The 22,658-nt window shown below is 39.8% G+C and overlaps 1 protein-coding gene across 1 annotated transcript; it reads left to right on the top strand.

Moving 5' to 3' along the window:
• Positions 1 to 281: 281 nt before the first annotated feature.
• Positions 282 to 22,654, top strand: LOC120543035. The gene is made up of 6 exons (XM_039775864.1): positions 282 to 450; positions 8,275 to 8,613; positions 13,114 to 13,315; positions 17,590 to 17,723; positions 19,366 to 19,437; positions 22,470 to 22,654. The coding sequence occupies exons 1-6, from the start codon at positions 390 to 392 to the stop codon at positions 22,541 to 22,543; spliced, it is 882 nt and encodes a 293-aa protein (XP_039631798.1). The 5' UTR covers positions 282 to 389; the 3' UTR covers positions 22,544 to 22,654.
• The last annotated feature ends 4 nt before the right edge of the window (positions 22,655 to 22,658 follow it).

Here is a 22,658-nt window from a genome sequence, read left to right as displayed (position 1 = left end):
ACATAGAACACATTTCGTTAAACAATTTCAACTCATTTGTCGCTTTTATATGACCGTCTTTGATTCCTGTTCTTTTCATTGTTTGAATACTTTACTCTTTGTTGTTAAGAATTCTGGGACACTTTCGATAACGCTGTAAGCATGATCTTCTAACTGCTGGCGAACAATAAAGACGTCCCTTAATGTGGTTATGCGGTATACAAGTGAGTGACACATCGGAACATTTTAATCAGAAGCGTTACACGACCGTATCTGTAAAATATATATTTTTTCTTCTTCTTCTTCTTTCCCTTTTTTGCTTTATCATAAAATTTATTATTATAATAACAACGGATTTGAAGAATCTGGAATAAATGTAACCTTTCTGACACCAACAAATAGCGTTCATCATGTGCAGCAAGTTGATTTTGGTCTTTGGTTTTCATCTGTTTTTCTACACGGGGATCACAGGTAAGCGTGAGATGTTATAAACCTCGACAGTACATTGCATTGTTGCTTCTTTTTTGCCGTCTAAATCAGCTATTCTTTAATGTATGCCCGGATTTATTTATTTATTTTTTTGTTAATTTAATGTTATAATTTAATAATTTACCTATCCATTCATTATCGAACCCACTTAATTCAATTCAGGGTCATGGTGGTCGGAGGCTAACCTGCGACATACGGCAGCCAGAAATCACAGGCAGGGCGCGATTTATGACTTTAAGGACGATGGCCAACAGCAAACGCACAACGAGAATGTTGTACTGTACTTAGTACGAGTCTGGCAGGAGCTGATCTTCAGGATTAAAGATCCATTGCAGGGAACAAATGAATGAGACGAATACGACCTCAGTTTTATTCCGTCTGCCGATAGTAACGTTAACGTGCTACTTAATCTGCGCCGTCACATTTAAGGGCGCACATTTTAAGACATTCTGTCTACGTCTCGTCGCCTTCCTAGGCTGTAAAAACTGAATAATATCGGAATCGATCAATATTAAACGTAAAAGGCATCGTTTTTAAAGACATTGAGCATGCACACAATACATACATTTCCAAATTTCCTCCGGGGGACAAATAAAGTTATATCTTTATTCGGCGGAAGTGTGTCAAGAAACACTCCTTCATAACAATGGTAATACTGTACGCCATTAGAATCTATCTATCTATCTATCTATCTATCTATCTATCTATCTATCTATCTATCTATCTATCTATCTATCTATCTATCTATCTATCTATTATATAATGCCTTTCACATCTATCTATCTATCTATCTATCTATCTATCTATCTATCTATCTATCTATCTATCTATCTATCTATCTAAATGATTAAACAATGAGAGCCCCTCAATGTTTGTGACAGTACACATTTAAGCCCCTCAACAAGGCACCATAATCCCAACTCCCTTAGCCCCATTTCAAGTACACTGAAGCTTCAGTTTACCAGTCGGAAAAAAATGGTAGATTTATACACTCTTAAAAATAAAGGTGTTGAAGTGTTTGTTCCTGGATGATGTCATAGGAGAACAATTTTTTGTTTCCAAAAGTCCTATCTTACAGTAATGAAAGATCCAGAAAGAAGCTTTATTTAGATCTGTAATAATTCCCACAAATAACCATGAACAGATGATGGCAGATTCGTGAAACACCAGTGGACTTCTGGTTTTAAATGGAATTTTGCAGCATAAAGTCACACGCTAAGTTCAGGTTTGCGTGATCTGTTAGTATAATGCTAGGCCGCCTACTATACATTAAAGATATATTTTGTTCATACATTAGGAACCATTTCAAAGCACTTCCCAGTATGAAATGGTTCTTTGTCAAGCAACTGGTTCTACGAGGAACCACACAACCCAGAAAAGTGCCATTAGAGAACCATGTAATGTTGGCTCATATAACTTGTTTAGACCTAAATGTTTTATTATTTACAAGTAACTTAATAGTGTAACATGCCACTAAAATAACTCACATACAGTATTTTAAAATATGATTGTTTTTCTTTATTGGATACTTCGGTTTGTCCAATCTATTCTTGATTACCTTTCTGAATCATACCCAATCCCCATTCCTATTAGTAATCAATGACTCTATTGTCAGTCAGTTATTCTCCAACCTGCTATATCCTAACACAGGGTCATAGGGGTCTGCTGGAGCCAATCCCAGCCAGCATAGGGCGCAAGGCAGGAACAAACTCCACGTAGGGTGCCAGTCCACCACCGGCCACACACTCGCTAGGGACAATTTAGAATCGCTTACCTGCTTGTCTTTGGACTGTGATAGGAAACTGGAGCACACAGATATGGGAAGAACATGCAAACTCCATGCAGGGAGGACCCAGGAAGTGAACCCAGGTCTTCTTACTACGAGGCAGCTGTGCTACCACTGCGCCACCATGCTGCCCTGATTCTATTGTATTTATTTTAAATTATTTTAACTGCTAATTGAGAGAAAAAGTAGATGTATGTTTTGGAAGCAGGATTTGGGTTGCATTAAGCAATGATAATATTGCTCAGAGGGGACTGGGCAGTCTAATGGTCTGGAATCCCTACAGATTTTTTTTTTTTTCCAGCCATCTGGAGTTTTTTTTTTGTTTTTTCTGTCCACCCTGGCCATCGGACCTTACTCTTATTCTATGTTAATTAATGTTGACTTATCTTATTTTCTTATTGTCTTTTATTTTTCTATTCTTTATTATGTAAAGCACTTTGAGCTACTGTTTGTATGAAAATGTGCTATACAAATAAATGTTGTTGTTGTTGTATCAAAAATATGGGGCTTAATTAAATAAAAATAATAATAATTTTATTTATATAGCGCCATTCCCATGCTCATCTGGCCTTGCAGTAAGGAGACTAGGGTTCATGTCCCAGGTCCTCCCTATACGTGGAGTTTGTGTGGGATTCCTCCGGCTACTCCAGTTTCCTCCTACAGACCAAAGACATGCAGGCTAAGTGGATCGGTGCTACTAAATTGGCCCGAGTGTGTGGTTGGAGTGTCTGTGTGTTTTCACCCTGCGATGGACTGCTGCCCTGTCCAGGGTTTGTTCCTACCTTGTACCCTATGCTAGCGGCCCTGTTTAGAACTATGCAGGTTAGACAATGACTGATTGACTGTTCTTTAGAGTAAAATGTCTTCTGTTTCCATGAATGGAACACAAGTGAAGTTCAGACACTGAGCTATACCATTAAGTTTTTCAATCGGCTTCTTCCGCTGTTTTTATTTAGGACTACAAGCCAGCATTCAAAAAACAAGGAACAGGCATTTGTCCACAGGTGCTGTATTTCCTTTGTCTTTGTATCTCTGCCTTGGGCAATTCTCATGGCTAGTGACAAGCAAAGCAAAAGAGCTCCTTTTTGAAAAATGTGTTTTGCATGCAGCTTTGCAAATGCAAAACTATGTAAAAAAAGGACTTACACATACAGTGGTGTGAAAAACTATTTGCCCCCTTCCTGATTTCTTATTCTTTTGCATGTTTGTCACACAAAATGTTTCTGATCATCAAACACATTTAACCATTAGTCAAATATAACACAAGTAAACATAAAATGCAGTTTTTAAATGATGGTTTTTATTATTTAGGGAGAAAAAAATCCAAACCTACATGGCCCTGTGTGAAAAAGTAATTGCCCCCTGAACCTAATAACTGGTTGGGCCACCCTTAGCAGCAATAACTGCAATCAAGCATTTGCGATAACTTGCAATGAGTCTTTTACAGCGCTCTGGAGGAATTTTGTCCCACTCATCTTTGCAGAATTGTTGTAATTCAGCTTTATTTGAGGGTTTTCTAGCATGAACCGCCTTTTTAAGGTCATGCCATAGCATCTCAATTGGATTCAGGTCAGGACTTTGACTAGGCCACTCCAAAGTCTTCATTTTGTTTTTCTTCAGCCATTCTGAGGTGGATTTGCTGGTGTGTTTTGGGTCATTGTCCTGTTGCAGCACCCAAGATCGCTTCAGCTTGAGATGACGAACAGATGGCCGGACATTCTCCTTCAGGATTTTTTGGTAGACAGTAGAATTCATGGTTCCATCTATCACAACAAGCCTTCCAGGTCCTGAAGCAGCAAAACAACCCCAGACCATCACACTACCACCACCATATTTTACTGTTGGTATGATGTTCTTTTTCTGAAATGCTGTGTTCCTTTTACGCCAGATGTAACAGGACATTTGCCTTCCAAAAGTTCAACTTTTGTCTCATCAGTCCACAAGGTATTTTCCCAAAAGTCTTGGCAATCATTGAGATGTTTCTTAGCAAAATTGGGACGAGCCCTAATGTTCTTTTGCTTAACAGTGGTTTGCGCCTTGGAAATCTGCCATGCAGGCCGTTTTTGCCCAGTCTCTTTCTTATGGTGGAGTCGTGAGCACTGACCTTAATTGAGGCAAGTGAGGCCTGCAGTTCTTTAGACGTTGTCCTGGGGTCTTTTGTGACCTCTCGGATGAGTCGTCTCTGCGCTCTTGGGGTAATTTTGGTCTGCCGGCCACTCCTGGGAAGGTTCACCACTGTTCTATGTTTTTGCCATTTGTGGATAATGGCTCTCACTGTGGTTCGCTGGAGTCCCAAAGCTTTAGAAATGGCTTTATAACCTTTACCAGACTGATAGATCTCAATTACTTCTGTTCTCATTTGTTCCTGAATTTCTTTGGATCTTGGCATGATGTCTAGCTTTTGAGGTGCTTTTGGTCTACTTCTCTGTGTCAGGCAGCTCCTATTTAAGTGATTTCTTGATTGAAAAGGTGTGGCAGTAATCAGGCCTGGGGGTGGCTACGGAAATTGAACTCAGGTGTGATACACCACAGTTAGGTTATTTTTTAAAAGGGGGCAATTACTTTTTCACACAGGGCCATGTAGGTTTGGATTTTTTTTCTCCCTAAATAATAAAAACCATCATTTAAAAACTGCATTTTGTGTTTACTTGTGTTATATTTAACTAATGGTTAAATGTGTTTGATGATCAGAAACATTTTGTGTGACAAACATGCAAAAGAATAAGAAATCAGGAAGGGGGCAAACAGTTTTTCACACCACTGTATAATATACATGGCCAATTTACTGTTGCTAAAACCACAAGTGTTTTGACTACTATGTAAAGGTTTGTGACCAGCAATGGAATTTAACACTTACAGAAAATTTGTTGTCTTACCATAGGCATTGGCCAGGGCACCAAATGAGCATAATGAAAGTGAACATCACAGACAACATACCGACAAAATATTTGTTGCAAGAAGTCCTCATGCTAACTTGCTTTTCTCTCCCTTAACTATTGCAAACATTTGACATTTTTGTTTTTAAATGAATTCATGGATCAAGTGCATGCTCCTAGGTGCCACCATCTTTCATTGTCTAAGTGCAATCACACAGTTTGTCACATGACAACAGCAGTGCCCGTAGCAAGCAAAAACAACATGGCTGCAGCCGTCTAGAACTCCACACAATGAAAAGTAATTTAAAATGATCTCAATGGTAAATCAATTAAATGACACCAAAAAAGATTCCTAAAATGAACTCAATTGATTTTACAATGGATTCAGAAAATATAGACCCCTTTCCTTTCTGCACATTTTGTTGTGTTGTAGATTTAATATCAAATGAATACATTTGCCCTTTTTGCCAATCACACTACACTTGATAACCTACCTATATGATAGAGTTTTGCAAATTTATTAAAAACTAAAAATTAAAATCTCTCACTTATGTACGCATGTAGACCCTTAACTCAGTACTTTGTAGAAGCTCTTTTGACAGCAATTCCAGCTGTGAGTCTTCTTGGATGAGTCTCTACAACATTTACATACCTGGTTTTGGGCAGTTTATTCCACTCTTCCTCTCAAGCTGCATTACATTGAATGGGAAGGGTCTGTAAACTACCATCTTCAGGTCTCTCCACAGCTCTGTTATGGGGTTTAAGTCTGCACTTGTCTGGACTACTCAGACTACTCATGCACTTGTCTTGGCTGTTTAATTCTAGTCATTATCGAGCTGAAAATTGAAGTGCCACTCCACTCTGACGTCAAGTGCATTCTGGAGCAGGTTTTCTTGAAGGACCTCTCTGTATTTGGTTGCATTCATCCTTCCCTCAGTTCCGATAAGTCCCTCTGTTCTTTCCACTGAAAAGCACTTCCACAGCATAATACTACTTCCACCATGCTTCACAATAAGAATGGCATTAGGTAGGTGATGAGCAGTGTTTGGTTTTGGATCAGATTGAATGCTTAGAGTTCTACCCAGAAAGTTTAATTTTTGTCTCATCAGATCAGAGAATATTCTTCCTCATGCTCTCAGAATCCATTAAACTTTAATTTGCTTTTTACTGAATAGTAGCCTGCACCTAGCCACTCAACCATATACACCTAATCAGTAGAGAACTGTTGAGATGGATACCCTTTAGAAGGTTCTCCCATCTCAGTGGTGGACTTCTGTTTAACATGACCATTGGGTTTTTGGTCCCCTCCCTGACCAAAGCCCATATTGACTTAGTTTGGCTAGATTGGAAAACCCTATGAACAACAACAACAACAACAACATTTATTTATATAGCACATTTTCATACAAATAATGTAGCTCAAAGTGCTTTACATGATGAAGAAAAGAAAAATAGAAGACAAAGTAAGAATTAAAATAAGACAGCACTAATTAACATAGAATAAGAGTAAGGTCTGATGCCAAGGGAGGACAGAAAAAACAGAAAAAAAAACTCCAGACGTCTGGAGAGAAAAAGTAAAATCTGCAGGGTTTCTGAGGCCATGAGACCACCCAGCCCCCTGTGGGCATTCTACCTAACATAAATGATCAGTCCTCATTGTATTCAGGGTTCTCATGGAAGAACTTGATGATGATGGTCATGTAGACTTCTGGCTTTTAATCCATCAATGTAGGAACATCATGGTGCTTTGATTAGGTGGTGGTGGCACAGATTGCCACCACAGAAAACCGGGAAAAGAAACAGAAGAGAGAGTAGGAGTCAGTATGGATTTTAGAGCCACCATGAATAGTTATTATAATGAATTGAATACATAGAGTATCAGGATTAAATGAAGGTGAAGTTATCAGAAGGCCATGTTAAAGTAATGTGTCTTCAGCAGTTTTTTAAACTGCTCCATTGTATTAGCCTGGATGAAGAGTCCTGGTGGTTCCAAACTTCTTTCATAAGAACATGACAAAAATTTGACAAACGAGAAGAGACCATGCAGTCCATCTACTCCATTTGTTTAAGTAATCGCTAAGCTTCATTTCATTTATTGAGGATACTGTGCTCCTGGGAACCCTTAAAGCTTCAGAAATGTATTTATTACCTTGCCATGATCTAAGCCTCACCACAGTTTTAAGGCACATGTCTTTGGACATCATGGCTTGGCGTTTGTCCTGACATGCAGTGTGAATTGTGGGAACTTATATCCACAGGTATGCCTTTCTAAATGATGTACAATCAAGTCAGTTTGTCACAGGTGGACTCCAATGAAGTTCTTAAAAACATCTTAAGGAGAACTAAGATAAGCAGGATGCACCTGACCACAATATGGAGTGCCAAAGGGTCCTAATGCTTACATGAATGAGAAATTTCAGCTTTAAATTTTTTATGAAATTTGCAAACCTTTCTGAAAACCTGTTTTCACTTTGTTATTATCGGATATTGAGTGTAGATTAATGAAAAAAATGGCAAATTTATCCACTTGAAATTAAATCCACAATAAAGTGTAAATAAAGTGACAGGGTCTGGATACGTTCTGAATTCACCATAAACATGCTAAAACTAAGCTTGAACACAATGCATAAGGACAATATGACACAAACACCAGGCTGATGTAATGACACCAACATGCCTATATTTTTGAGATGTAAGAAGAAAGTAAAATACCCAGGAAAACAAATGCAGGCACTAGGAGGTAATGTACACTCCACCCTTGTAGTTATTATACCCAGGACTGAACTCGGTTCACTGCAGCTGGCTGACATTAGCATTAACCTCTACGGCATCACAAAGGCCTACAAACTCAGGCATCAGCAACTATTTTTGTTTTAAAGTCTAACATTAGTAATCACAAAAGCCAAACTGAAAACCCATCCTGCAGTTTTCTCCTTTTTTATTCTCAGCACTATCTGAGTTGACCGTGGGCTCTTTAGACCGTAAATCTGAATAAACAAGGCCAGAAAGTAAATGAATAAATAACAACTTTGACATTAACAGACTTTGCTTGTTTAGAACTAATTGCTGTTTTTGGTATTTGTAATACAATCCATGGCTCCATATCTAACTTTTACAAATACTTATTTTACTGATTTTTGACAGATTGTTACTCTGTTCAGACTTGGCCAGGATCATCTATTTCACTGCCTTGTGAACTGAAGAATGGTCTGTCGAGGCTAAAACTTGATGGTGGTCTTTCATGGTACCGTTGCTTTGGCAACAAATGTGACCAGCTGCTTGGGACTATTTCAGCTACAGGCAACATCATTCATATAACAGAAGACAGAAGGATATCAATTTCAAGAGAATCGACTAAACAGCACAATTACTCTCTTGCAATTCGTGATGTGCGGAAGACTGACCAGGGTTCATATCAATGCTTAATGTATGATGCCAAAGGAATTGTGTCAATGCAAACAATCCTTCTCCAAGTGCTTGAAGGTAAGGTGTGTCACATTTATGCTAGACTTTACCTCCTTGGTGTTAACCAAAAGCATGATTCCAGCCTGGAATTCTATGTAATTACAGTTATTCCCGAGTCAGATTTGGGTGACATGATGATCTGCTTTACAATTTTAACCCCGAAAAACTCTTCATGACAGTATTCTGCTGCCATCTAGTGGATGCAAAAAACATCATGCTGCAAAAAATCATGAAAATATCTATGTATTTCGTCACTATAAAGTAAATCATCAATATTCATGAGTAGATAGATAGATAGATAGATAGATAGATAGATAGATAGATAGATAGATAGATAGATAGATAGATAGATAGATTTATTAATCCCAAGGGGAAATTAACATAATCCAGCAGCAGTATACTGATACAAAGAAACAATATTAAATTAAATAGTAATAAAAATGAAAAAATTAAAATAAAATTAATGTTCGCATTTACTCCCCCGGGTGGAATTGAAGAGTCGCATAGTGTGGGGGAGGAATGATCTCCTCAGTCTGTCAGTGGAGCAGGACGGTGACAAAAGTCTGTCACTGAAGCTACTCCTCTGCCTGGAGATGACACTGTTCAGTGGATGCAGTGGATTATTCATGATTGACAGGAGTTTGCTTAGTGCCCGTCGCTCTGCCACAGATAGGGCGGAGCCTTCAACCCAAAACACAATGATGTAGAAATGTGAAGCTATAAAGTCCATTTTATAACAAACTGAAACTGAACCATTAGTTGAATCAAGCAATAGTGATGACAATGTCAATTGGTTATCAGATGTCAACACGGAGAGTGAAACTAATGCATACCACCAAACGTCTTGATATACCTGGTGACTTCAGTCGCATAATGCTGCAGGGGAGTGCAAGTAAGTGCGTGACAAAAGGTCAAAATGTCCAAAAGGTCACACCACATCTTTTCAGGTTGGCTCTTGGAATTATAAGCGGACCTTCATTTGAAGATCTAAGGTTAGTGTAATGGGACAAACATTCCAAAATATAGGATGGGGTAAAATTATTTAAGTCCTTGTAAACCATTAGTAGACTGAAACCCAAAGCGTGAAGTAATTTTTCAGCGTCATGCAAAGTTATGTGAGGTCTAACTTTAGCTATATTCCTTAAGTATAAAAAAAGCAGTACTAGTAATCTTATCAATGTGTGATTTAAAATGTCATTCAGAGTCAATAGTTACCCCTAAATTCTATAACTCTGACTTGACTTTTAAACCTAAGGTATCAGGTTTATTTCTAATACACTCACTACAGGGTGGTCCAGATCTAATTATGCAGATCCAGATTGTCTGGAGGACTTTGATTTATGCAGGAACAATTCCAGTTCAGTGCGAAGATGATTCTTCATGTCGTCAGTTCGCACACTTCTTGATGGTCTGGGATTTTTTGGGTGATTTTCTAAGTAATAAACTTAATAAGTTATAGCGTAATGAAAATTGCATAATTAGATCTGGACCACCCTGTATATCCATTTCTGCCAATCATTAAGATTTCTGTTTCCTCCTTATTTAGTTTGATGCCATCATCATCTGCCTGCTCCTCACCTGGGCAAAGTTGGCAACACAGTTAGGTTTATAGTTTCTGATTTCTTCAGTGCCTTCAGTGCACCATCCAGCCATCCCTATTAAACTCTGGGTAAACTGGATGAGCCTATGGCACCCTGGATAATGGATCATTTGTCAGACAGACCACAGTTTGTGAGACTTAAAGACTGTGCTTCTGATACAGATGTGAGCAACAAGAGTAGGCCTCTCTGCTCTTCTCTTCACTCTGAACACATCAGAATACACTGTAAACATAACGCCAGGTCATGTCACTTGCACGCATTTTGTGATGATTCCACAATAATGGGGTGTGTTGATAAGGGGCAATGAGACAGAGGAGAGGAGTCAGGTGGAGAATTTATTTTCTTGATGTACGTAGTGAGAAGTTAAGCAAGATGACCCCTTTTATGGGCTAACTAGACAGATTACAATATGTAAGCTTTCGAGGCAACTCAGGCCCCTTCTTCAGGCAAGAGAGAATTTTCCACCGGGTCTTCAACTCCATGTAGTAGTGGTACATTTCAGTGTCTTGTATGTCTGTAGTACTAGGGTGTTCTACTGTATTAGCCATTATGGATGTAGTGAGAAGTTAAGCAAAATGACACCTTTGATTGGCTAACTATAAAGATTACAATATGCAAGGCAACTCAGGCCCCTTCTTCGGGAAACAACATTTATTTACATAGCACATTTTTATGCAAATGATGTGCTTTACATGATGAAGAAAGAGAAAAAAAGACAACATAAATAAGAATTAAAATAAATGGAGAAAAAATATAAAATCTGCAGGGGTTCCAGGCCACGAGACCACCCAGTTCCCCTTGGGCATTCTACCTAACATAAATGATTTCGATCAGTCCTCTTTGTATTTAGGGTTCACATGGAAGAACTTGATAATGACGGTCATGTGGACTTCTGGCCTTTAATCAATCAATGAAGGGACATCACGGTGCTTTGATTAGGTTCGTGGTGGTGCTGATCGTCACCACAGAAAACCAGAAATGAACAGAAGAGAAAGTAGGGGTTAGTAACGAATTTTGGAGCCACCAAGAATAATAATGATAATTAATTGAACATACAGAGTATCAGGATTAAACTAAAATGAAGTTATGAGAAAGCCATGTTAAAGTAATGTGTTTTCAGCAGTGTTTTAAAGTGCTCCACCGTATCAGCCTGGCATTCCTATTGGCAAGCTATTCCAGATTTTAGGTGCATAACAGCAGAAGGCCGCCCGCCTCACCACTTCTTTTAAGTTTAGCTCTTGGAATTCTAAGCAGACACTCATTTGAAGATCTAAGGTTACGATTTGGAGTGTAAGGTGAAAGACCTTCTGAAATATACAACACCAACAACAACAACCTTTATTTATATAGCACATTTTCATACAAACAGTAGCTCAAAGTGCTTTACATATTAAAGAATAGAAAAATGAAAGACACAATTATAAAACAAAATAAATCAACATTAATTAACATCGAATAATAGTAAGGTTCAATGGCCAGGGGGGACAGAAAAAACAAAAAAAAACTCCAGACGGCTGGAGAAAAAATAAAATCTGTAGGGAAATATAAGATGGAGCAGATTATTGAAGGCTTTGTAAACCATAAGCAGCATTTTAAAGTCAGTTCTAAATGAAAAATCACACTGTTCCACTCCATCTAAACTAGTGTGGTGGTGAGGTGTCACCCGCTGCATGGCTGCACTCGGGTCCTAATCTGAGTTGATTGGTCATGTGGTGGGTGCGGCAATGCGCTGTATCAGTGTGTGCTCCTAACCTCTCTCTCTCTCTCTAAATGGCACAGGTAACCAGTGTAGTGACGCTAAGACTGCGGTGATGTGCTCAGATTTGCTTTTCCTAGTTAAGATTCTAGCAGCTGCATTCTGTACTCGTTGCAATTGACTGATGTCTTTTTTTGGTGGTCCTGAGTGGAGTGCGTTACAATAATCTAGTCAACTGAAAACAAAAGCGTGAACTAATTTCTCATCATCTTGCAATTTTATAAGAGGTTTAACTTTTGCTATATTTCTTAAGTGAAAAAATGCTGTCCTAGTGATCTGATTAATATGTGATTTAAAATTCAGGTCAGAGTCAATAATTACCCCTAAATTCTTTACCCCCATCGTGACTTTAAATCCTAATGGATCAAATTTATTTCTAATAACCTCATTATATCCATTATTGGCAATCACTAAAATTTCTGTTTTCCTCCTATTCAGTTTGAGAAAATTACTACTCAGGCAAGATGTATTTCTTGATGTATAAAGAATTGTCTGCAACTTAACATCTGCAAAACCAATAAACTGACGTTCAGCACACCTAACAGCCTCCATGACCGGTCACTATTCAGGGAGTAGATGTGGGGGTGATGCATCCCTACAAGTAGTTGGGGGTCCACATTAATAACAGGCTGGTCTCATAACACAGAGGAAGTGTATAAGACAGGACAGAGCAGACACTTTTTTTCTTAAGAGAATGCACTCCTTTAATGTGGTTAGTGACATCCCCTACATGTTCTACAATTCTGTGATGGCCAGTACGTTTTCTACACTGTGGTGTGCCAGGCTGGTAACATCACTTCAAGAGAGGCCCGCTAAATTAATTATCTAATTAAAAGGGCAGGCTCAGTTATTGGACACACACTGTACCCCCTGAAGGTATTAGTGAAGGAGAGAATTAAAACAAAACTGAGTGCCATTATGAACAATGCAGCAAATCCTCTCTCTGACACACTAACACTGAGGACATTCAGCAATCTGGTGGCCTGCCTACCCACACTTACTTACTGGAAGACTCTGTCGTCACCATTGTGTGTTTCTTGGACTTTGTGTGGGTTTGCCACAGTTTTGTTTAAGCCTATAACCCATGATATTGTGTAAAGGAGATAATTATTCAAACACAATTATGATTTTTGTTTGTTTTGTTTTTCCTGTCAAATAAAGCAAAAGATGTGAAAATGAACACAGAGCCAGCAGCCTCATGGAGATACACCATCACTCAGCCTTCCTATACCACAGAGAAGATGTTGGAGAGAGCGCCACTGTCCCTTACATTTACAGTCCTTTTGTCCTGTAGCTGTGTTGCCTTGCTGCTTCTCATCCCCTTTGTTTGTCTTTGCTACCAGTATAACACACTGCAACAAAGGTGAGCCAAGCTATTGCAAAGCTTCCTCTAGAAACCACAATGATAAGATAGCCACTTAGATGTAACAAGAGATTATTGCTGCCACCCTTCCTTGATGATAAACACCAAAACAAAAAAACACAATTTGGGTCATTTACTGTAAGTGTAGGTTGGTTGCATTAGCGGTCCTTGAGCCATTTACCTTCCATACCAAAATGCTAAAAGGAAATAACCAATATCATTTTGCTACCATAGCTTCACCTAATATCAAACAACTCACAAAACTGAGCCAGACTGGTTATATTAAATTAGCGATTGTGAGCGGTTGGGCCATGACAATGCTGTGCATAATCCATCTAGTCCAGTGGAGAACTGGCCGATGTTGAATGCCTCAGCAGAGGTAAAAGCAGCTCAGAAAAAAATGGTAGAACTGGTGAGAGGGTACAATGGGGAAAGAGGAGTTTTGTGAGGGTGGAGTGTGGTGTGGTTTGGGGTAGATGATGGGTGGGTATAGGGACATGCAGCCAGGTTGCCTCACCTGTCATCAAAAAAAAAAATTACGATAACATAAAATAAATGTGTCCACTGGTCTGTGCTATAAATTTGTTTTCTGTATGATTCTAATAATTTTGATCATTTTTATTGTCAAAATTGCTGAATTGGTGCATTTTCTGTTCAAATATAGGGGAGAAACGCGAGGTGTAGCAGCGACGAGCCTCACCTCACCTTGGACTGTATACAATTATTGTGTGCTTGTTGCTGTCTCTTTGTGTGTCACCAGTATAATGTTTGCAGACACGTTTATTATACACCCTGACTTTCCACAGTCTGGCTAATACCTTTGACGAATGCATGTGACATATTTAGTCTTGCTGATTGGACACAAAACCGCAGTGAAAAGGCACAAGATGAGGCAGACAGTACCGTGCCGCACTGAAAGGGGAAGATGTGAGCCCAACAGATACTCATTGCTGCTGTTCTTCCATGCCAAGGATCCTCAATCACAGTCCTAGAGATTAGAAAGCAGTCCATGCTGATAATGAAACTTGGTATTGAACTGTTTAGCATGTTATTAGTTCTCTTCATCAAGAGCAATTTTAATTACACTGTAGAGTTTCCTTCTGTGAGAACATTATCCATGTGTTTTGTGGACCAGAATAGATTTAAACTTAATGGTCCTTCCAATTCCACTCTCATTCATTTCTAAACACAACAATTAAAACTTAAATGCAGCTGCTAAAATGTAAAATAGGCAATTAAGGGTTCTGAATGGTGACAGGCAAGAGAACTAAAATTAAGCCCAAAAAACATATTGCTTTAGTAGTAAACTAGCTGATTACCTAGTGGCTTTGCTCACTGAGTGCAAGGGAAAAAAATAAAATGTAGTATTTATAAAATAAGTTATTAAGTAGTAAAACGTTTTGATAAAAGAATTTGAAGAACATATAAGAAGCGTATAAATTATTAAACAGTAAAATATTTCCATAAGAGAATTTGAATGATATATAAGAGTAAAACAGTAAAACATTAACATTTAAGAAGCAAAGATACATTGAGTACTACTGCAGTGGTTTCAGGTAAACTACCTGCTTGACAACCTTGCACTACGTGCCTGTGATTTAAGAGGAAAATTATTTTGAGAAATGTGGATGCTGCCCTTCCGTGCTTAACGGGCAGAAGGTCCAAACAATTCCTAAGTCCAATACTTTACATGAAGAAGTCGGTACATCTTCTTAGATGTAAACCCTCCATCTTATTAAAAGAATTGATCACAAAAGCAGCCTTGAATGTTGCGGGGTTTTAGTGACCCGAACTCACCTTAAGGGACAGTAAGTAGTCGGGCAGCACAATTTACCAAGAGAGTCACGCTTCGATGGCATCAATTGCACTCATTCATAAAGATTTCCACTGTCCAAGGAGCCGACGGGGCACTTGAAGTGTCACAAACAGTGCGAGAAGAGAGGGCGCTGCCCGAAACCGCGAAGCTCTCGACCCGGCGGAGCAGCCCAGCATTCTGTGCCTCCCAGCGTCCACTTTGTTGTCACGCCCCTCGCCACTGAAGGCGGTCTCGTCTTCACATTGTTTACAGCTCGGCGCAGTTAAAAAGTAGAAAGACGCAATGCTGTTTTCTTCATCTCTTCTACTATTAAGTATTGCCGATTAAAAAATAGTTACAATATGGCAGTTTCTGTGACAGTCACTTGGACGAATAAATAAAACTTCTCTGTCAGAACACACCTGGTGGCGGACAGCTCAGCACTGGAGTCGAGAGAGGAGGGTGACGTGGGGCGCACTACTATGGGATAGATCGGCGTGTTTGTGTTTACTTCTTTTAAATATCAGTAAAATAACTCTAACACAAATAATAACAATTCGTAAAGATGATATAAAAATGGCATCCACAAATGGAGTGATTAGTTCCTGTATTATAATGTGTTCTGTGGCCATACGTAATTTCCGTTTCGCGTGGTCATACGCAATTTCCGTTTCAAACACGAAAAGAATTTTATATATATAGATAAAAGGATTCTAATTAAGAAATTGGTTAAAGTGAAAACCTGCAGCCACTGCAGACCTCCAGGACTGTAATTGAGGACCTCTAAAATTTGCCTTTGATGACTAAAAGCACTGACAAGGCATAGAGTTAAAAAGCAACATTCATTATCAGCAAGGACTGAGTTCTAATTAGGACACTGGCTGGAATGAAAACCCGTAGACACCGCGGCCCTCCAGGACCGTGATTGAGGACCGCTGTTCTATGCAGAGGCTCTCGGCGCCAATAAGTTATCGATATCAGAAAGTCAAGTGCACTGCAGCGCTCCATTTATTTTTAGTTTTTGTTCTGATTGACTGCCACAATGGAAGATTAAGGCTTTTAAAACTAATGACTTTTACAAGAAAGTGACGGAGATTTTCGTGGAGAAGGGTAGGCACACTTCATTTACAACTTAACGTAAGACCATAAACGTTTTTCAATTTTATAAAAAAATGCGTTCAGACAAAGAAAAAAAAAAATTTAATATTTAAAAACTAAATTTTGACCTTAAATAAAATATTCTTGTGTTTTTCTTGTTATCCTTTTGTTGAACAGTCTGTATTAAAATTGATTAAAGCATCAGAATTAAAAGCTTTTTAAAACAACTAAATATTTCAGTTAAGGTCAAAATTGAAATCCGTTTTTCTACACCACTCTATACTCTACTCATTTGTGTTGAAAGAGTATTAATTGTGGAATTGCAACAACAAATTTTGAACACATGGAGGGTGAGGAGCAAATGCGCTCTCTCCGCTCTCCCCCTCTCTCTCTTGCCGCTAGAAATGTGACGTTCTTTCTTAGCCAAATATGCACCTTAACTTACTTATGTGTGTGTAAAGAATGCTGATGAGATATGACTCTGGGTGTCTCTTCTTAGAGGTGCGCCAGGCAGGTCCTACTGGAAAGAGAACCTGCAGCAGGCCCAGAATATGCTGGACTGGCCTGGGAATGCCTGGGAATTCCATACAAACAGCTGGAATCTGTAGCTGGGTATACAGTAGAGAAGTCTTGACTCTCCAGGAGAAGTTAGATGAGAAGATGAGAGATGATGAGACATAATAATTAGACCCACCACTCCCCCTCATTCATTAACTAACTGTCCTGTCTTCAAATGAAAAGGACAACCCCATGTGAAGTGGATTACTTTCATTTTATAGAGGTATTTATTTAACAATATTTTAGCAAACAAAATACATGAACGTTGTGAGCATATACTGGATGACTTGATGTGCAAATTATTCAACAAAAGTAACATGAGATTTTTTTCATGGACATGTTTTAGAATGATTTGCTGTTGTCCAGCTTTGGTCACCTTTGGCTCCTGTCCTGTCAGAAACATAAGATTAAATTTTTTTCTGAGTCATCACTACAAACTACTTGGGGAAAATGACTTAGAAAATATATCATTTTTGGGTGGAGTATTCCAACGGTGTCCCTGTGTTCTTGCTGAACTTATTTTAAAGTAACAGCCAGTATCCGCTCTACCAGTTCCTTTCACAATTTAAAAACCTTTCATTTTGTCGTCTTTTCATCTCCGGCTACTTAAAAGTTCAACTCTTTTAGTCTTTCCTCATAACTCATACCCTGCAGTCCTGGAATCAGCCTAGTCCCTCTCCTCTAGAACTCTGTCACGTCTCTTTTGTAGCCCAGATTCAAAAACTGCACACAGTACTCCAGGTCAGGCCTCAACAGAGCATGTAATAACTTAACCCCCTTTTTATTTGTAAGTTAACTGTTTTATTCTCTTTCTTCACCTAAGGGTCATTGCTACACCTGTAAGGCCCGTCCCAGATGTCCAAGAGGACATTACTGGCTTTGTGCTACATGGAGAACACATCTACTCAGAAATTCACCTTTCAGACAATGAAAATGCCCTCCAAAGGAGTCTTTCAGGTCAGATGGCGCTCTGTTTTATCCACCTTATTAAAAGTGTGTCTGTGTATCTGTGTGTTTGTTAAGTTTCTGTGTCTCTGTCATTCCAATAGATCTTGCATCACAAACATTTGTAGTAATAAAATGCATTACTACAAATGCTTGTGATGCACCGTTTGTTAGAATGACAAATGCAATACATATGTCTCTGTTATATACCATTTTGTTTGGGATTTGAAACAGCAGTGCTAATGTTAGATGATGATGTGCCATCTGTTGGAATGACAAACGCAATACATTTTATTACAACATACATTGCAAAATACATTCCAACAAATGGTGCACTGCAAACATTAACACTGAGATTTACGTTGATTATTTACATTTCAACTGTAAAAGACCCAAAACCCAAAACACAACTCACTAAACAGTCCAAGGTGCAAAATAAAGGGTTTTATTGCAGCAAAATAGCTTCTTTGCAGACCAATCCCACAATCTTTCAATAAACTATGCCTCCTTTTCCTCCTCCAAGTGAGGTCTCGTCTCTGACTCCCTGGAGGAGGCAGTATGGCTCGTTTTTATGTCAGACCCACAATTACTTCCAGCACCCAGGCATAGCCCACCAGAAGCACTTTTGGGTCAGATGGAATTCTCCTGAGGCAGGGAGTCGTCTCTCTGCAGTGCCCTCTGGTGGCACCCAAGGACCCTGAAAGGGTTGTCCCTCAGGACTACGACTCCCATAAATCCCTACGGGTGTCTTTACTGGGTCCACGCCAGCAAAGCACTGCCATCTGTCAGAAACTGCCCTGGTTGCACCAACTCCCCTTTCTTATCCATTAAGTTATCCCTAATACTAATTGTTGCTTCAATTACACCCTGGCTAGGTTATGACTCCATTCATACTGTCCTTACATTATGGTGTCCTAGCCGGGAAAGGGTCCAGCACTGTACTCACACGACCCATCTTGGATGGGTAGCACAGCCATTTATTGTACAGATTAATCGTTATAAAAGCGATAGATGGCTTGATTTCAGCTTTGTGCCACTGTTAACAGAACAAACCCCAGTGAAGCACTCAAATCACATACAGTATGTGTATGACAGTCCTGTTCACAACTTGTGTGCTTTTGGGGGGTGGCCATCATGTGGCAGGATGAAAAATAAAACTTAGCACCCCACTGAGAGCCACAAACACAGATACATACATTTGTTCTTCACCAAAATCCTGACGTGTAGTGGATCGATTTAGGGGTGGAGAATCCACTTCTGAAACTGGAATTTCTCTACCACACACCATTTCTGTGAGCTATCACAGTCTGTGAAAATACCCTTTTGAAAAACAAAGTAGCTGTTTTACATTGGTTTTATGACAGAAGTATTTTTCCTGCTCAGAATATTATTAAGATTATATTTTGAGCTATAAAATGGAAGTCTTCCTCTTTCTATAATATCAAAATCAAATATTTGCCAAAGATTTTTGTTCTCAATGACTTGCTACCTAAAATCAAATTTGATTGTGCTGATCTTGTGGAAGGCAGTGTCATTTTAATTGTTATGCTCTATGCTACCAATCCCATTTTAAAAATCTAATTGGTTATCTTGAAAAGTTTATTTTTCAATATTTCAAAAGCCTGCCCTAAACCTGTTAAATCCTGTTTTCCAGTGACTGACTATGAGTACATCAATGAAGGTGTGGACTATGAAATTTTAAGCAAAGTTACAAGATCAGTCAATGGTAAGCATTACATTTTGTCTTTCTTTGCTTTCCTGCATGATGATCTCAGTAGTGTGGAGGATGACTATGGTGACTGGACTGTTAGTAGTCTCTGGTTTTGTTTCAAGTGACAAGTTTCAATGTGACTTTTCTCAGTGCTGGGTAACCACAAGTCCATCTTAAGCGTATTGACGCCTTCTATTTTCCATTGTGGCTTTGCTTAACCAAGAAAGGTTTTGAGCTCTGTGGGTTTGATATAAAAGCAGGAGACAAACAAAAATGGAACAGAAGCCTAATGTGGCATTTCCAAAAATAATAGTAATAATAATAAACATAAAATAAAATAGGCGGCATGGTGGCGTAGGAGAGTGGGTAGCTCAGATACCTCCCTCCAAAGACTGCCTCACAGTTAGGAGACCTGGGTTCGCATCCCGGGACCTCCCTGCGTGGAGTTTCCTCCGGGCACTCCAGATACCTCCCAGTCCAAAGACATGCAGGTTAGGAGGATTGGTGATTCTAAATTGGCACTAGTGTGTGCTTGGTGTGTTTGTATGTGTCCTGCGGTGGGCTGGTGCCCTGCCTGGGATTGGTTCCATGCCTTGTGCCCTGTGTTGGCTGGAATTGGCTCCAGTAGACCCCCCGTGATCCTGTGTTCAGATTCAGCGGGTTGGAAAATGGATGGATAAAATAAAATAGGTGGCATGGTGGCGTTAGGAGTGGGTCCCGGGACCTCCCTGCGTGGAGCTCCGGCTGATACCTCCCTGACATGCAGGTTAGGAGACCTGGGATTGGGTTGCCCTGTGTTGGCTTCCGGGTCCTCCCTGTGTGGGTAGTTTGCATGTTCTCCCGTGTTCTCCCGTGTCGTGGGTTTCCTCCCACAGTCCAAAGACATGCAGGTTAGGTGCATTGGCGATACTAAATTGTCCTTAGTGTGTGTGCCCTGCGGTGGGCTGGCGCACTGCCCGGGGTTTGTTTCCTTGCCTTGTGCCCTGGATTGGCTCCAACAAACCATCGTGACCCTGTAGGTTGGATAATGGATGGATGGATAAAATAAAATAGTAGCAAATGGCGCAATTGATTACTAACAGTAAAATATAAAAGCGGTAAGGCCAACTTCTATTATAACTTGTCAAGAAGTGCTGAAGATTTGAACATTTTGTACATTCACTATGAGAGGTGAGTTGTGCTCAGTAAAAGCCAAGCGTCAGGACAGTAATGGCACTCATGTGGGTTTTTGGCCCCTTCAGTAGAAAACCTGAGAAAAACATAATAAAAGACAAGAAAGGAGATGGCAGGATTGGCAGAGTAGACAGACAATGAAAGTGGGCACCAGAAGGCTAAATTTAGTCAAACATTTGTAATCCTAATGTATACCAGTGCTTTCCAACCCTAGTTCTGAGGACGCCCTGCACCTGCAGGCTTTAATTCCAACCATTTTCCAATCAGCCACTCATTTTCCCTTTAATTGATCCCATTGTTAAATTTGCTGGTCTTTTTTTTTTTCTTTTCTTATTATGCATTTAGAACCGAGCAGTAGGGTGAGGTTTGCATTTCTAGCATATTTCGAAGCATTCGTTTTTTTGACATACTGTACGTATCTTAGTTAGGATATAGCGGGTTGGACAATGGATGAATGGATCTTTAACCAGGGCCTTCTTAACAGCATCATAGGCCCCCTGGGCAAAGTAGTGCATGAGGCCCCTGTTTTGATACCAGAACAGAAATATACATGGGCATCAGAAACATCTTGGACCCCCATTCTTCTGGGATCCCTGCCCAGTGTCTGTTGTGCCCATACGTTCAGATGGCCCTGGCCTTTAGTTCTTAACTATGTGGACAAGTGTAGAATGCAGCTGAGCTCCCAAGAATTCAAGACAGAGACAAGAAAGCACAATGCAGTAAAGCAAAGATATAAAAATACACATTTATTTATGTATAAGATGGGGTTAAATCTAATTAATGAACATGGACCTCAGTGTTAACCTTTGCAGTGCACCATCTACTGGAATGTACAATATTTTGCAATGCATGTAGTAATAAAATTTATTGCATTTATTATTCCAATATGCATTGATACAAATGTTTGTGATGTGCCATTTGCTGGAATGACAAAGGCAATGCAGATGTCTCTGTTATATTCCATTTGGTATGAGATTCATAAAACCAGTGTTAGTATTTGTGATGAGCCATCTGTTTGTTGGAATGACAAATGTAATGCATTTTATTACCACAAATGTTTGTGATGTGGCATCTTTTAGAATGACAGAGACAGAGCAACCAGATGGACACACAGACACTTATCCTTATTTATAAATTTATTTAATACACTGGGGCACTGGGATCCACATTCAAGCCGCAAGGGAAGCGCCCCACTACTGGCCTGACCAACACCTGTTCCAGCAGCAACCCAGGCTTTTCCTGGTTGGCCTCAAGCTGGGCCCGAACTTGCTTAGCTTTAGGTGGATTACCTGTTCTGAAGGGCATGTGAAATGACTGCTGGCTATGGATCAAGTACCTGATGACTGGCAAGTTACTCCAGTCCATAATATGTGGCACAAAGTGGGTAACAGTAATTTCAGACTACTATGTTGTACTTCTGTCTCATGTAAGGTTGTGGAAAATAAAATCAGAAATACAGTAAAATCATGTCTGGGTGGCACAGTGGCGCAGTGGGTAGCACTGCTGCCTCGCAGTTAGGAGACCCAGGTTTGCTTGCCGGGTCCTCCCTGCGTGGAGTTTCCATGTTCTCCATGTGTCTGCATGGGTTTCCTCACACATTACAAAGACATGCAGGTTAGGTGCATTGGCGACCCTAAATTATCCCTAGTGTGTGCTTGGTGTGTGTGTGTGCGCGCCCTGCAGTGGGCTGGCACCCTGCCCAGGGTTTGTTTCCTGCCTTGTGCCCTGTGTTAGCTGGGATTGGCTCCAGCAGACCCCCGTGACCCTGTAGTTAGGATATAGCGGGTTGGATAATGGATGGATGGATAAAAATCATGTCCACATCTGTCAGAGTGTTTCATGGTCGTTCAAGCCTTCATCTTTCCTCTTCACAGATGTCTACAGCACACTGAGCCAGGGATTGGAAAAGAGACCTCATAATGAGGGTCCGGACGGCTGTAAAGCATGATGACTGCTCCACCTTATAACACCTGCATTATACCAGGTTACTAACAGGCAGCTGGCTGGGTTTTTAAAAGGTCTGGGCTGTGTAAGTGAAGGAGATTTCTGCATCTGTTAATAAA

This window comes from Polypterus senegalus, chromosome 13 (assembly GCF_016835505.1).
Source record: "Polypterus senegalus isolate Bchr_013 chromosome 13, ASM1683550v1, whole genome shotgun sequence".
NCBI classification, from domain to species: domain Eukaryota; kingdom Metazoa; phylum Chordata; class Cladistia; order Polypteriformes; family Polypteridae; genus Polypterus; species Polypterus senegalus.
This window is presented reverse-complemented; position numbering and strand designations above follow the sequence as displayed.